The following is a 16052-nucleotide window of genomic DNA, read 5'->3' on the forward strand; positions in this document are numbered from 1 at the left end:
ACGCGGGCGGGCGGCGCTTTCAAAGGAGCAGTGTCATTTTCAATCTGGAGACTTGGAGAGGTAGGCGAATCCATAATAGCAGATCCCTGGGCTGATTAGAAGAGTGTTTCACTGTACCACTACAATAGAAACTTAGGTCATCTGTGAACTTGGAAAGGACAAGTTTCACTGGTTTTATACTTTTTTTTTAAAAAGATTTTTGCTATAGGGCTCGTCCACTCCCTAGAGTGGCGAGAAATCGCTCCCATGGGATGGCCAGGCTGCTATCCCGTCTGTCTCGTGACTTTGGGTACGCGAACACAGGCGCCGGCGCCTGGCGTTGGAAGCCCCTAGGTCCAGGACTCCAACCCCGGTTGACCATATGGGAATTCAGGGACGTGGACATTAAGCCATCCGCTGTCCCACGTCTGACTTTTTCCTTGTTGACTTCCCCCCCAGACACCCTAACCACCAACCACCACCCACCATTAGACTAAAGCTACTTAATACTTGAGTGCCTTTCCTTAATTGCCTGGACAATGTTTTCTCTTCCCCTCACCCACCAGGACAGATCTATTGCCTCTCCTTAAAAGAATGCTTCCCAGGGGCTGGCTTTCTCTAGCTCTCTTGCATCCCACACTTGCATGAAAATGGCACACAAACCATAAAACAGAATGAGCATGCTGTGGGTTTTAATAATGCTTGTGGGTTTTATCAATCAGAAAAGTATTTTTGTTATTCTGCAGAAATAAAAACAAAAAATACATCCTTTCTTTAGGTCACCTCTAAATAAATCAAGAACATTTTGGTGACTCACTCATTTTACCCATTAAATTACTTCATCACATTTTGATGAACATTTCCAGTAGTAAGAACAAATGTATGTCCTCCTCAGATATCTCCTCAGCAAGGTGGGAAGGCCCAAACGGAAAAAAAGATTAAAGGAGAGATAAAGCTAAGGGGCCTGGACAAGTTGGATACACTGTGCATGTGTCTGTCTACAGAGGTCACAATTTCAACATTATAAACACAACCTAGAACCCAGGAGATGCAGACTTCTCAAAAGTCAAATCACTTTTTTATATATTTATTTTAAAAAATAACAGTTGCAAATGACATCAATGATCGATCACCTGTATTCCCCCTACTGCTGGGAGGAAATCCTTTTATATAGTTGAGTCCTAAGGTAAAATCAAGACATTATCATCAGGCACCCTACAGCCAGAAAATGTTCTGTTGGTCCAGTGGTATAGACACCGAAATGTTCAACGTATCAGTGCAATTAAAAATAGACACATTTAAAATTATCCTACAAAAATAAAAAGCACTCAGGAAATGACATTAACTATGCATTAAACTGATAACTCATCCATCCATTCACTCCTTCTGCATGTCTGAAGCCATCACTACAGCCACAAAGACAAATGAGTAAAAGAACTAGTAGCAAAGGAAAAAAATCAAAACACCAACTTCCCTGCCCTCACTTGTGGGCCAATGTGATGTTCTAAAATGACAATAAAAGGATCATGAGCTATCTGAAAGGCAGTAACAAAAATCACAACTGAAGCATTTCAAACAAAATTCAAACTCACCCTCTCTTAAAAAAAAACAAAAAAACAAAACACAATGAGATTGGTATTACTATGTACAAACTTACACACAAATAAATAACATTTTAGAACTGTTGTTGGTTTAAGCACTTGAAATCAGGTCCCAGAAACTTGGTTGTGAAGAGATAAAAATACCTTATTGTTTTTAGTAATCTGTCATCTGAAAAAACTTAGGGTTTACTAAATAAAGTTAGTATATAACGCTCATATAAAGAGCTTTAAGTCTCTAAAAAGCTCCTCTGACAATGGAAGGTCACCCCTCTGACAATGGAAGGTCACTCCTCTGACAATGGGAAGCCAGGATAGATCACTAGATTCCCCAAACTGAGGGGACATTTTGCTGTTTCCTTTGTATTGCTTACAATGATCTCCCTTTGTGATATTTTCTTTAGTGGGCTTAATTTCTGTCTGTTCTGATACAGTCTGAGTGAAATCAAAGAAGGAACTTTAGGTATTTTAAGTTAACTCCAAATGTTCTTTTGAAGAATTACTGGGTTTCCCTTCTGTTTCCAGTGAAGGTTGTCAACTCTTCTGAAATGTTATTTCTCTTGGGATTCAGTATCTAGAAGAGAAATAGAGGCACCACCCATTCTGGGAACTGTGGCCTAGTTCCTGACTGTGCAGGAATCTCTATTTCCAGTCTGCAGTTTATTCTCACAACGTGGATGCAGTGGGAAAACCCTTCTGCACAAGGTCTTATGGAGAAAGGGGGAAAACAAACAAGCTGGCACCAAGAAACCAGCTTCCACAGAGAAAAAGAATGTCCCTGCTCTGGGGCCAGCATGAAGTGCTGCAGGAGTGAAGCCAACATCCACCTCAAGCTCCAGCAGGTAACCTGGACTATGTTCAGGCTAGCGTGACTGAACCGTACTTTCCAGAAATTGTCAAGAACAAACTCTCAAGAATTCTCCTATCCAGTGCTTGTTAAAGAGGTTTAGTGTAAATGTGAATTAAGTCTCCTGATCTTAATGATCTATTCCTGGCATCCTTCCACCGTAGAACCATCTGCTCTATGGGCATATATACAACCCCCCCTCCCCCGGCTGAACCATACGTGTACCCTTCTGTTCCCCAAATGCTGTCACAAAACCTTTGATTGAAAATCTCTAATTTGGTTGTCTCTTTAGGAACTACTACAAATGTCCTCAATGCTTCATACAAAGGCTGTTAAACAGTTTCATTTTATATATAGGAAAGGCAGTTTCAAGGTTCAAATTGCTCTAAATTGCCTTAGAAGAAGCCACAAGTACTATGGTCTAGACAACCTTGTCAACAGAGGGACAAAGACCACAACTTGTCAAAGCTAAAAAAAAAAAAAAGATGCAGCAATATATATTTTTAGTGCTTGAGTCTTATATCATTCTATCTCAGAGTTGTTTTTTTCTTGGATGGAGTCCAAAAATAACCTAACCATCTGGGCAGACAGAGATTCTTAGTATTACCACAGATTACATAAATGTATCTCAGAGAATTTATTGTTTCCATATCAAAAGATGGAGCTTCCTTGCCTGGAAGCCATCTCTGAATACAAAGTGTCTATTCAGTTAGTCAGTTTACAATCCCCCACCAAAGGGAGGGATGCTGTCTAGATTCCATGGGAGAGAGTGGGCTGCAGCCTCCCGGACTGCAGTTAGGTGAGCAGGCTGTTCTCCGCTGCTGAGCTGGCTGGCTAACTTCACCAGCAAACGTTAAGTGCTCTGTGTACTGCTGGACTGGCATGTGTCCCTTTCCATCATCCTGATCCATGAAATGTCAATGTCATCAACGGTCTGAAATAGGTCCTGACTGAAAGAGTGAGGCAAAGGCTTGCAATTTCAATTCGCCAGACATCGCTGCAATTATAATACTGAGCCACTTATTAAAAACTAAGTGGTGTCTGTCCTGTAGAAAAGGGCAGAATGCGACCGTCAGTGTCCCATTGGAAGAGTTGATCAATTTCCTGGAACAGAGGGCAACAGTAGTGAGGAACATGATCTTGATCAGCTCCATCACAAGCCCTGGGGTTAGGACACTCGGATGATCTGTGTCATTGCTTCTTCATCAGCCTGGTTTGGATCCTAGAGACAAAGACAGCATAATGATTAAAGTCTTGGCCCAGCCAAGGTGTCATAGGCCACAGAGGTGCTTCTGCATGAAAATGCTTAAAGTGCTTAACAGGGACCAGCAGTTGGCATAATGGCTATGTTGCTGGACTCCCATGTAGCTGACCGCAGTTCAAGCCCCAGACATGGTGGCTGTAACTCCTACCGGGCACGTGTACGTGCGTGCCCATCCCCCCTGGGGGGTGATTTCTTGCTGTCTTTGGCAAGTGCACATGCCCTACAGCAAAAACCTCTAAAAAACTAAGGAAAAAGAGGAGTGCTTAACATTATGCCTGTCACAAAATAATAAGTGTTAGCTACCATTGCTGCTACTATTACACTAAGAGATAAAGTAAGAATTGTAAGAAAAATTAATAGTAGTAACATGGAAACGTGAGGAGGGGAAAAGAGTTCACTAAAGACTGCCAGTGCCTTTTTTTTGGAGGTTTTTGCCATAGGGTGCGTGCACTTGCCAGAAAGACTGAGACAGACAGAAAGCAAGAAATAACTCCTCCAGGGAGGTGGCCATGCCACAATCCCTTTTCCTCTCGGGATCTTGGGCATGCACACACATGCACCCAGAGTGAGTCACTGGGCTCAGGACTCGAACCGCGGTCTACTACATGGGAGTCCAGCGACATAGCCATTACGCTAACTGCTGATCCCAAGACTGCCAGTGCTTTTGAAACCAAACTGAAAACAATCTAAGGGAGTCAATGCTGCATCAGTTTAGATGAGATTAGTCCCTTGACTGGAAAAAAGCTACAGGATACTCCAAAAGGCTTCAACTAAAGAAAACACAAGGCAGTAAGAATGGAAAGTGTAAGTCTTTTTACCTGCATGTGGGGACTATCCTTTTCCTTTGGAGAGAAAAATCGTCCACCTTCACCACGCTTCCGTGCCATGGCATGACGGTGCCGAGACTCATGCAGGTATTTCTGAAATAAGAGAAATAATACCACTTAACTATTAGCCAGAACCAGTATAGTTATCTAGTGCACAAATCCCAACCCCCAAAGTTTAAGACAGCTATTATCAGTCACAGGGGCAATTAGGACTTTGAATTTTGAAGACAACTTCTAGTCAAGTCAATGTAACTATCGTAAGAATGTGAATGCTAAGGGAGTTTATAATCTCACCTCCCAATATATGTCTCCCCTTTAGTACCGTATCTAATTCTAGTTGAGCAAACTGCTGTTCCATTAAAAGACTGTATTGTTTCACCTTCTTTATAGGTTAAGTGTGGCCAAGTAACTAAACTCTGGCTGATGAACTATGAGATGTTTTTGAAAGTTTCCTTAAAGGAGAGGATGTTTTTCTTATTTTCTTTGTTCCCAGGCTGGCCCTGAAGCATCCATCTCGCACTATGAATGCACTCTAAGAATGGGTCCAGGGACAACTGAACCCCTGGACTACTTTTATGTAAGGAAAAAAGGTATTGTTTAAGCCACTATTTTTGTTGTTCCTCAGGTTGAATAAACTTCTCTGAAATGCTTTGGACCAGAAGTATTTCAGATTTTGGATATTTTTGAATTTTGAAATTTTACATCTACTTAATGAGATATCTTAGGAATGGGATCTAAGCCTAAACATGAAATTCCATTATTTTTCATATCTACTGTATGCACATAGGTTGAAGAGAATTTTATTCCTTTTTTTTGGGGAGGGGGAGGTTTTTGCTATAGGGCATGTGTACTTGCCAGAAAGACAGAGAGAGACAGACAAAAAGTGAGAAATCACCCCCCCAGAGGGATGGCCATGTTGTAATCCTTTCTCCTCCATTTTCCTCTTGGGATCTTGGGCACGCACGCACACGCACCCAGAATGAGTCTGGGAACCGAACCGCGGTCGACTACATGGGAGTTCAGCGACATAGCCATTACGCTAACTGCTAGTCCCTTATTCATTATTTTTATATTGTGGCGCTTTCACTATAATTTATCACTCTGAGGGCAGGCATGACACTCATGGTGTCATGTTGGTGTTCAAAAAGTTTCAGATTTTGGAGCATTTTGGATTAAGGATGCTCCACCCATAGGTGAAGTTTCATACATCAATAACAAATGCTAAAAACTCTTACAAAAGATAACAGCCATCTGAATTCAACGGTCTGAGAGGAACTCCAGGTACCACATTATCTAAAAGGTACTTTCAAACACAGAAACCTGGGGCCAGCCCATGGAGTGAAGGTTAAGACAACTGGATCCCCATGGCCAATGGCACAGCTGGAGTCCTAGACCTGGCAGCTTGAAAAAACATGCTGAGTGCATGTTATGTGTGCCCAAAATCCCAAAAGGAGGGGAAATGGAGGAGAAAGGATTATGACAGGACCATCCCACAGGAAGGGTGTTTTCTTGCTTCCCCTTTCTCTCCAGCAAGTGCATGTGCCTTCTGGTGATATGAACAACAACAAAACCACACACACACACAAAAGAAGACCTGATGCTTACTTCGTAGAGCATCCCATTGATATACACACCCTTCTTTCCTTTGGAATTTTCCCTTCTGCTTCTAGTTTAGCCCGGGCTTGTCTCCTCTTAAGAATACGGTGGTACTGTTTGGCATTCACATAGAGAGGCTCTTCTTCGAGCATCTCTGCTCCGGGAAGAGGAATCCTTTGGATAGCAGGTACAGAGCCAGCCCCGGGCACCATCTGTGTGAAGAGGAACCCAGAGCTTTTTAGTGGTGTGAAGTATGGACATGGAAAATAGTTTCTTGGCCCCTGTTAATTTATTTTCTTTTAAATGCCCCCAAATTAAGTCTTATAGGATACTTGGTTAAATGTAAAGTCCTGAAAAACATTTACACTATAGGTCTACACCTTAAATGAACATCCCAGATTCTAAGACAGAGGCTGATGCTCAGGAGCAACTCTGAAAAATGATAAAACCATGCCCAAATTCGTTTCCATTCACAGCTCCCCTTCCCAGGTATTTCTGCTGCCATCTAATGGTCAATATCAGTAATTATAAATAAAATGGCACAAAGGTAGATAGGTACAGATGGAACAAGTGCTGCGAAACACCTACAGTTACAGAAAGAATTTAGTCAATGCATTACATCATTCAATCCTAATTTTTCTTAAAAAAAAAAAAAAAAAAAAAAAACCCACTGTATTATATATATGAAGAAACATGGAGCAGTGTCCTGTACCTCAACCCCTGCACAACTATAGCCACTTTGAATTACATAAATTCTTCTGGCTGTTTTCTCTACTTCTGTGTAGACTTTAATACTCATCCTCTAGTCTTTTTAGGACAGGCTCTCACTGTGTTACCATCTTCCTCAGCCCCCCAGCCGGACTATAGACATCTGCATGCCTGGCTCTTTCTCAGCAGGATCTCACTAGGTTGCTCAAGCCAGCCTCAGGCTGGAAATCCTTTAGCTTTAGCCTTCTGAGTTGCTGGGATTATAGGTACATGTGAACACGCTCAGCCTTTAGGTTAGACCAGGGATCAAACCTGGGCCTCCACGTGGCTTCAGTCTGTGGAGCAGTGAGCAGTGTGTGCCGCTGCGGCTGGGCTGCTACCATTCTTAGCTTATTCAGTGTAAATACCACACACTTACCCCCTATTTTAACATGTACTGGCACGTGGTTACCCACTGTTACATTTCTAGCACTCAGAATAGTCTCAGGCACATAGTAGGTATTCAGAATTAATTGTGGTTTGTTGTAATGTATTTTAAATCTCAATCCCAAGAGATAAACAAGTTTTACAAGAGACATCAGTTGTGTGTTCAAGAAATTTTCAAAAACAAAGATACGTAGAAAATCACATCACATGAAAAGAGTGAGCTGAAGAATTAAGTTTCTTACCATGACCATCCCTCCTGAATTGACCACATTGCCTGCCACTGGTAGCGTCACTGTGACGGTCCCTTGGCCACTGCTGGTTGTGTTGGTATTGGCTCCTGTCTGAACAATCTGTGCTCCTGCCAAACTGGCTGCGGGGATCGTGATCATGCCTGAAACAGGGACTGTAACTTTAAGAAAATAAAACATAAAACAAACAAAAACAGGCACACAGAACAAAGAAGGGAACACAGTTAGTCCCTCTTCTGTCTGGCACACACTCATTCACCCTGGAAAAACATACTGAAAAATACAAGGGGAGAAAAAGCACTGTTTCACTCTGGTTTGCTATATATAATCCAAGTAATCACAGTCTTTAAACGTCTACTAACTGTCTAGGTAGGTCCCAGTTCTGAGTAAATTTATCCTTGAAAAGGACACTTCCTTGGGCATTTCGACAACAATTTTCAAAAGGAGGTTGAGAAAGTCTGAAGGCCTCCTGCTCAATGGTCAGTCTGAGTACAACCGTATCTACTGCTCTCCTGTACACATGAGCAGTATGCTTGATTTGATACACTGAAAATCTGCTTACCCCAAACTGACAGTGACTCAGTTGCAGGACTAAAACTTAAATCAGGTATTCCAAATCCCGTAACCATTAACAGTAACATCTGAGGATTTGTTCATCATTCTATTTGAGCTCTTGCCAAGGCCCAAGCTGGTTCAGGCCTTCCTTCTGAGTTGTATGAGAACACATCGTTACTGTAAACTGTGAAATCTTAGTAACAAGTCAAACCTTTAGTCACAGAATCTAACTGAAGTCCCTTTTAGACTATACTACCTGACTATATGACGAATACTTCCAAAATCTTTCAAGCCCAGTGTGAGTACTCCTCCTCCCAAGCCAAATATGCCTTCTTTACTTACGTGTCATTTATTCTTTTTTTTTTGGGGGGGGAGAGGTTTTCGCTATAGGGCGCGTGCGCTCGCCAGACAGAGAGAGACATAGAGACAGAAAGCGAGAAATCACCCCCCAGAGGGGATGGTCACGCCGCAATCCCTTCTCCTCCATTCTCCTCCCGGGATCCTGGGCACGCACGCATGTGCGTGCCCGGCGTGAGTTCTAAGCCACCGGGTCCGGGACACGAACCACGGTTGACTACGTGGGAGTCCAGCAACATAGCCATTACGCTAACTGCTGGTTCCCACGTGTCATTTATTCTAAGAACACACAGTCAACCCTATATATCCACAAGTTCAACCAACCACAGGTCAAAATATTCAGGGGTGGGGTGGGGATGATGATAAAAAATAATACAAAACTGCAGAATAACTATTTACATTGCAGTAAGTATAATCTAGAGATGAACTAAAGTATGATGGAGGATATGCATATGTAAATACGATGTCATTTTGTACAAAGGTACTCGAGCACATGCAGATTTGGGTATTCAAGTGAGATCCTGAAATGACCCCCTGTGATACCTAGAGAGGACGATCCAAGGATCTTGCACTGTATCTGATTGCTTGCATGCCTCCATTACTAAACTATAGGTTCTTTGGAAAGGGAATTCTTCTTTTATAGTGAAATGAGTATTTTTAGTCAAAATTCTTTTTAACACACATAGTAGGCACGTAAGTCTTTTGGAATAAGTTAACAAAGGGACCCAGAAAAACAAAACAAAAAAACCCCACAGAAGCAGCAATTACAAATTTGATTTCTGATTTATTTCTCCCTATGCCAATAAAGAAACTCTATTTTAAGTCTTCTATTTAGAAACAGTCCTTCCCTAAGAGCATTAAACGCTTACATAATGCCTAGGACCAGTCTTTTAACAATCCCCGCAGGAAAGCCTACAAACTGTATCAGTGCTGGCCAAGTAATGCTAACAAGGAACCAACAAGCAAAGCAGATGGAGAAGGAATTTTTTTGTTATTTTGTTCAAACAATAGGTTGTATAGAATTTACCACTAAAATTCTGACAGAGTCCAGTGCTCAAGAGACTAAAACAAGACCCCTCAGGAAGTCCCAGGGACTCTTACCTTGCTGGAGGATGGTGCCGTCTGCATTAACTGGCTGATAAACGATGGTCTGTCCTTCAGCAGTCTGTGCCACTTGCTGACCCTGAACAGCAATTTGCTGTTGCGTCTGCAGGAAATAAATTGAATGGCACAATTCAACAGATTACAATGACACCCACAGAGAAAAGAACCACATGGTCCTTTTAAACATCCACTTAAAAATGGCTTTCTTCTCATTCCTCCTATATGCAAAATATTTGGTTCTGTTGCAGACCCTTTCAAATCAGCTGTATTTGTCTGATAGATCTGGTGGGATTACCTGAGTCTGGCCAGCGGTGACAGCTGTCTGGGGCTGCTGGATGATGATCTGCTGTGTCTGGCCCTGTTGTCCCTGCACCTGCACAGCCTGCCCACCCTGGATCTGGATCTGTCCAGGCGGGACCAACTGTATCTGTGGAAGAGATTAAGAAGAGAGGATGGTACCTTGCTGGTACTGCCCCCCCCCCCAATCGTTAACCTACGAAATTCCTCTAGAAAGCAGGAAATGCTCTGACAATACTCTCGGTTATGAATTAGAGGTAACGTTTTTCCCACTTATAAAACAATCAGGGAATTTTGAACACTGATCCCTGATATTTAAAAAATTGATAGTGGTGGCATGGTTACATATTTTTAAAAGTATATTCTCTAAAAATTATATTCTGACGTTTTTTACAAATAAAATGATTGTGTATCTGTGTGTGGACATGTGTGTATGTATTCAAAATAAATTCTCCGCTAGTCAAATGTTGGACTGACTGGAGCCCAGGGTGACCACCTTGGTAAGAGAGTCCAGAGATACTGAGTCAGAGGACTCAACTAAACTCTATCAGGATTCTTGACTCTAGAAACTACGAAATAAATGTTCTCTTTTGTGTGTTTTTTGTTGTTGTTGTTGTTATTGTTTTGTTTTAAAATAAAGTGTACATGGTCCAGCCTAGGTGGCACAATCCTTGGCACACTGTGGCTAGCAGTCGCATGGCTGAATGAGGGTTCAGATCCCCAGGTTGGCCTGAAAACATTTTGGGAACATCTGCAGGTGTCTAAGGTCCTGAAGAGCAAGAGTGCTAGGGAAAGGGGATTGCAGCGTGAGACCTTGCTGTGGGTTTTTTTCCTTTCTTGTATGCATATACATGTGCTACCACGAGGAAAGAAAATATCCTGTAGTCATTATATGAAAACAGGAATCTGTTTACCCAACAGTTAAGTGTTACAGTTTTGCTAAGTTAGAACATCTCTAAGGGATATTTTTCAAATTTGTCAGATTTCTAATGATAGTCTAATGAAGTGGCTTATAGACATTAAAATAATGGTTTTTGTTTTAAGTCACTTACAATATGCTTTGTAGCAACAGATAATGAAGACAATGTGACAGATTAGATTGTCCATCTTCCTGTTTCTAGCACCTCACTAATATTCAACACTGCTGTTAATGTTTATAAATCTTTTCATTCGCATTTCCTATCTAGTTCCTAGGTTTGGATAGCTAAACCTAAGATGACAATTATAATAAGCAAATGATCCTGTGCCCTCCAAATCTATTTTCTTCCTTTTAATGGCTATAGCTGCTTTTTAATAGGAATATCACAGAAACGTGATGGGCTTAAAATGGCGTTAGTGGCTATGTCGCTGGACTCCCATGCAGTCGACCACAGTTTGAGACCTGGATCTGGTGGCTTAGACTCACGCCAGGCACATGTGCATGCATGCCCAAGATCCCGAGAGGAGTATGGAGAAGGGATTGTGATGAGGCCATCCACTCTGAGGGATGATTTCTCACTTTTTGTCTGTCTTTCAGGTGGGCACATGCGCCCTATAGCAAAAACCTCTCAAAACAAACAAACAAACAAACAACAAACAAACAAAAAAACCCCACAAAATTCTTTGAAATCTTCTAACTTAAAAACTCTAACACATTTTATTTCTTCCATTAGAGAGAAACACAGAGAAATAAAAAGAGACAGGCACCCCCAAAAGGGGCTTCATGATACAGCCCACTCCCATGGTCAGACAGGAAGCATCATGGGCAAGTGTGCAGAGTGTAGAAGACCTCGGGCCCGTCCATGTGGCCTCAGCATCACAGACCATTGTGTGACTACCACTGCACTACCATGGCTGGCCAAAAACTGGTAATGTACAAGACCCTGTTTTCATCTAGTGACTACTGGACATATTTTTGAAAAGATCAAACGAGAAAGCTCATAGGAAGGAAGTCTACAAGGCTAAAAATTTCTAGTATGTTATGTTCAAGAATGTCCCGAAGTTCAAAAGAGTACACAGCTACTTGCTAAGTTTTCCTCCATAGCACTTTCATTTCTCTTTTCCTTAAGTTCTTTAACTAGTCACTCATTCCATCAACAAACAGTTTTGATCTGAGCATTGCTTCAATAGAACTGGCAGTTTGGAAGGAGAGTATTTTCAGTAAGATGGATTTCTATAGCTAGGGTGTTTTCCATCAGTAATTTCAACTGATACCTCCTTGGTCTGGAGAGAAGAGGAGCCTTAAGTTAAGAGCGCCACACCTCAGAGACATTCAGAGTAACCTTCCTTTGTTAGGAGTAGTGTTTAGGGGTCTTCTCAATGATCTTTTCCACATATTTAGCTCATAAGTGGCACTTAGAAAGTGTGGGCAAATGAGTAAGTAAAAACTTTTCCTGATTATCTATGGATTTCTATTTATTTCCTTTCTGAGTTTCAGACCGCAAGATGAACATGTTTATACTGGCTCTTAAGTTTCCTCTGCCATCTACTGATACTCTACGTATTTTTCTATTGGATTATTTTAATATATAAAAAGTTCTTTATATATTCTGGATAATATCAGGTTTTATGTATTAGAAATCTTTTCCAAGTATGTATCTTGTCTTTTACCTTCATTTATGATATATTTAAGTTTTTTTTTAAAGAAAAAATCCTTATATTCATGGAATGTATACAAGTTTTATTTTAACTACTTTTGTTATATACTAACTTCCAATTTCCTTCATTTTTATTTAGTGGTTTTCTGTTCTAGTTCCATTGTCTCTATCAGGTCAGGGATCTTAATCTAAATTTGTGTATAAAATTTTGCATGTGCCCGGACATCTGCATTTTTCCTTAGAGGGCATGGGTTTCGCTGGAATTTTAAAACATAGAATGCAATCCAAAAAATGTAACAAGTACTTTTTTCTTGGCTCAGCCACGAGGTACACGATGGATGCGGCTGCTTGGCGGGCTGAGGCCACGTGGGAAGTCTGGGTTGGATTCCCAGCCCACCCTCAAAAGTCTAGTGTGGTGGAGTTCTAGCTATGTGGGAGACTAAGAAAGGAAGATCACAACAGGGAGATCTTGCCAAACAAAACCATCCTGCCAGCTTCCCACCCTCCCCACCACAAAAGTGCTCTTCTTAAAAAAAAAAAGGCTACTCAAAGAACTCTGATATGAAGCAACTTTGTAATAAAGATACTAAAGCCTTTGGCATTCTAAGGGAGGACTATGGAATCTCACCTAAAGCTTTACACACACAATAAATAGATCATTTTTTCCAGCTTGATTAGCGACAGTCTTTCTTAAACAGTAGGAAATAAAATCAAGAACCTTTTCAAAGTCTCTAATAGCAAAACAATGAAAGACCATAAAATCACAGAATTTAGAGCTACAATGACCCTAGGTATCACCTGCTGTTTGGGTGAAAAACTGGTAATAACTTGTCCAACATCAGAAAGCTGGTTTAATGGCAGACCTGGGAATGAAAGTCTGGCCGCTGCACTGACAGACAGTATGCCGTTCCTGATTATATCACACTATCTCTATTCAATAGTGCAAAAGGTGTGCCAATGGGGGCTGGAGAGAAGGCAAAGAGAAGGACAGAAATGAAACAGCAATTGAAACTGAGGAAAGCATACACTGAAAGTATATTTAAAGTCTCATTCATTTATGTATGGAGCAATGTGGAAATTAATGCTAATCCAACTATATTTCTATCGTGGTGAAAATAGGCAATAGCCTTAAAATAAAACCATCATGCCCAAATACATTTATAATAACTTCAGATACAAAAGTAAAAACAAATCTCAAACCTTGAATGTATCTTGTAAATTGGAAATACTGATTCATCAAACTGACATTATGAAGAAATTTAAAATGAAAACTAAGAAAACCGTTAGAAATAAGCCAAATAAAAAAAAAGCTACACATATAGTACAATTAAGACCCGAAGTTATGCATAAAAATACAAAAGATAAATCACAAAAACAAAACCCACAAAAAATGCAAGAGAATATACAAAAACTAGACGTTTAATTTATAAGTAGTAAGAGCATGGCTTTTTTTTTTTTTTTGGAGAGGTTTTTGCTATAGGGCGCATGTACTCACTAGACAGAGAGACAGAAAGTGAGAAATCACCCCCCGGGGGGATGGCCACACCACAATCCATTCTCCTCCATTCTCCTCTCAGGATCTTGAGCACACATGCACACGTGTGAGTTTTAAGCCACTGGGTCCAGGACACAAACCGTGGTTGACTACATGGGAGTCCAGCGACATAGCCATTATGCTAACTGCTGGTCCTGGAGCATGGCTAATTTTTAATATACATTAAATCTCCCTAGAAAAACTAAGACATTATTAAGATTGCTGTAACTGGGGGCTGGCAGGTGGTGTGGTGGTTAAGGGCGCTGGACTCCCACATGGCCAATCATGGTTCAAGTCTTGGACCAGGAGGCTTGCTTTCTCTCTCTTTCTCATTCTCACTCTTACTCTATCCCTCTCTGGTCAAATTAAAATAAATGAGTAAATAAATAAAATAAAAATAAATAAATTTTTTGGGGGGAGAGATTTTCGCTATAGGGCGTGTGCGCTCGCCAGACAGACAGAGAGAGACAGAGAGATAGAAAGCAGGAAATCACCCCCCAGGGGGGATGGCCACGCCGCAATCCCTTCTCCTCCATTCTCCTCTCGGGATCTTGGGGACCCACGCACACGCGCCTGGCGTGAGTTTTAAGCCATCGGGTCCGGGCCGCGAACTGCGGTCAGCTACATGGGAGTCCAGCAACATAGTCATTACACTAACTGCTGGTTCCCATAAATAAATTTCTTAAAAAAAAAAAAAAAAAAGATTGCTGTAATTGTTGAAAAAAATATACAGATATAGTAAAGAGTTAACAGGAGTCCCTCACCTCCATTTCCATACATGTAAACATAACTATTCATGAGGGTCTGATTATTAATTACAAAGATGAGATCACACATGATGTATTCCTCTACAAATTATTTTTTGCTAAAAATACTGGATTGTTGAAAAAGTTATGACATATTTTATGTAGAAAAAAACAGAAAAAAGTCATGACTTTTTCTACAACCCAATACTTTTAATATTAACCATCCCCCGAAGTCAACAGTTTATCCTTCTTAACAAAGACTAATACTCCATAAATAAAAATAGTATGATTTATTCAATCATTTCCTTTAATGGATTAATTACAAATTTTTTCTTGTTAATATAATAATGCTGCAATAAAAGTCTTTATATGTATCTCCCTATACATTGATGTTTTCTTCCTATACAAGAGCTTCTAAGGTGGTACTGCTAGATGAAAAGGTTAACATAAGTAAGAAACAGTGAGATGCCTTTCCAAAATGATTGAACAGTTTGAAATGACCAGAATAATGAGTATTTCCCTTCCTCCACGCCATTCTAGCAGGGGATATATTACTCCTTTAAACTTTCTCAACGCGATGAAAAATATCCCTGTCATTTTAAAATTTGATGCCATAGAATTGTATGTAACATTCTTATGTATTTTAGTCTTTTTTATATCTTTGTCTTTTGTACTTTTGTTCTGCTTCTCAGTCTTTCAAGTGAATTTACCTATTGGTCTGTTTAAAGAATCTAGCTTTTAGTTATCCTTTCTACATTTATATTAGTTTTTTACTTAATTTTAATCTTTTTGCTTATTTTATTCTTAACTTACTAAGATAACTCATTTATCTGTATTTTAAAAAATATTTAAAATTATAAATTTTGCTTTACATGCAGCTATAGAGTGTGCAATGGATTAAGACTTGAAATAATTTCTTATCGTTACTTGTTAGATAATTCAAATGACAAGTTATATACAGAAGTGATAAGAATAACACTTTTGGGACCAGCAGTTAGCATAATGGCTATGTAGCTGAACTCTCATGTTCGAGTCCCCGACCTGGTGGCTTAAACTCATGCTGGACACGTGTGTCTGCGTGTGGGAGGCTGCGCACCAGTGAGTCTGCGGAGATTTCTCAGAGAGCAAACAATTGCCATGATTGGTTCCCTTCAAAAAAACCTGACCTTCAGGAACCAGCAGTTAGCGTAATGGCTATGTCGCTGGACTCCCATGTAGTCGACCGCGGTTCGTGTCCTGGACCCGGTGGCTTAAAACTCACGCCGGGTGCGTGTGCGTGCGTGCCCAAGATCCTGAGAGGAGAATGGAGGAGAAGGGATTGCGGTGTGACCATCCCCCCTGGGGGGTGATTTCTCGCTTTCTGTCTCTATGTCTCTCTCTGTCTGTCTGG

The 16052-nt window shown here is 40.7% G+C and overlaps 1 protein-coding gene across 10 annotated transcripts in view; it reads right to left on the minus strand.

The window, feature by feature from the left end:
* Positions 1 to 1052: 1052 nt before the first annotated feature.
* The window catches only part of NFYA (nuclear transcription factor Y subunit alpha), a 34149-nt gene continuing 19149 nt past the window's right edge, over positions 1053 to 16052 (minus strand). For 8 of the 10 annotated variants that reach the window (XM_014587854.2, XM_006148598.3, XM_006148596.3 and 5 more), the window contains 6 exons: positions 9805 to 9936; positions 9507 to 9612; positions 7488 to 7654; positions 6150 to 6323; positions 4507 to 4608; positions 1053 to 3646 (listed from right to left, as the gene is read on the minus strand). In XM_014587854.2, the coding sequence (XP_014443340.1) occupies positions 3593 to 3646; positions 4507 to 4608; positions 6150 to 6323; positions 7488 to 7654; positions 9507 to 9612; positions 9805 to 9936 (735 nt within the window). In that variant the 3' untranslated portion in view covers positions 1053 to 3592. The remainder of the gene's footprint in view (positions 3647 to 4506; positions 4609 to 6149; positions 6324 to 7487; positions 7655 to 9506; positions 9613 to 9804; positions 9937 to 16052) is intronic. The other 2 variants (XM_006148599.3, XM_006148597.3) reach the window with 1 other exon arrangement.

This window comes from Tupaia chinensis, unplaced genomic scaffold (assembly GCF_000334495.1).
Source record: "Tupaia chinensis unplaced genomic scaffold, TupChi_1.0 Scaffold000238_1, whole genome shotgun sequence".
NCBI lineage: Eukaryota > Metazoa > Chordata > Mammalia > Scandentia > Tupaiidae > Tupaia > Tupaia belangeri.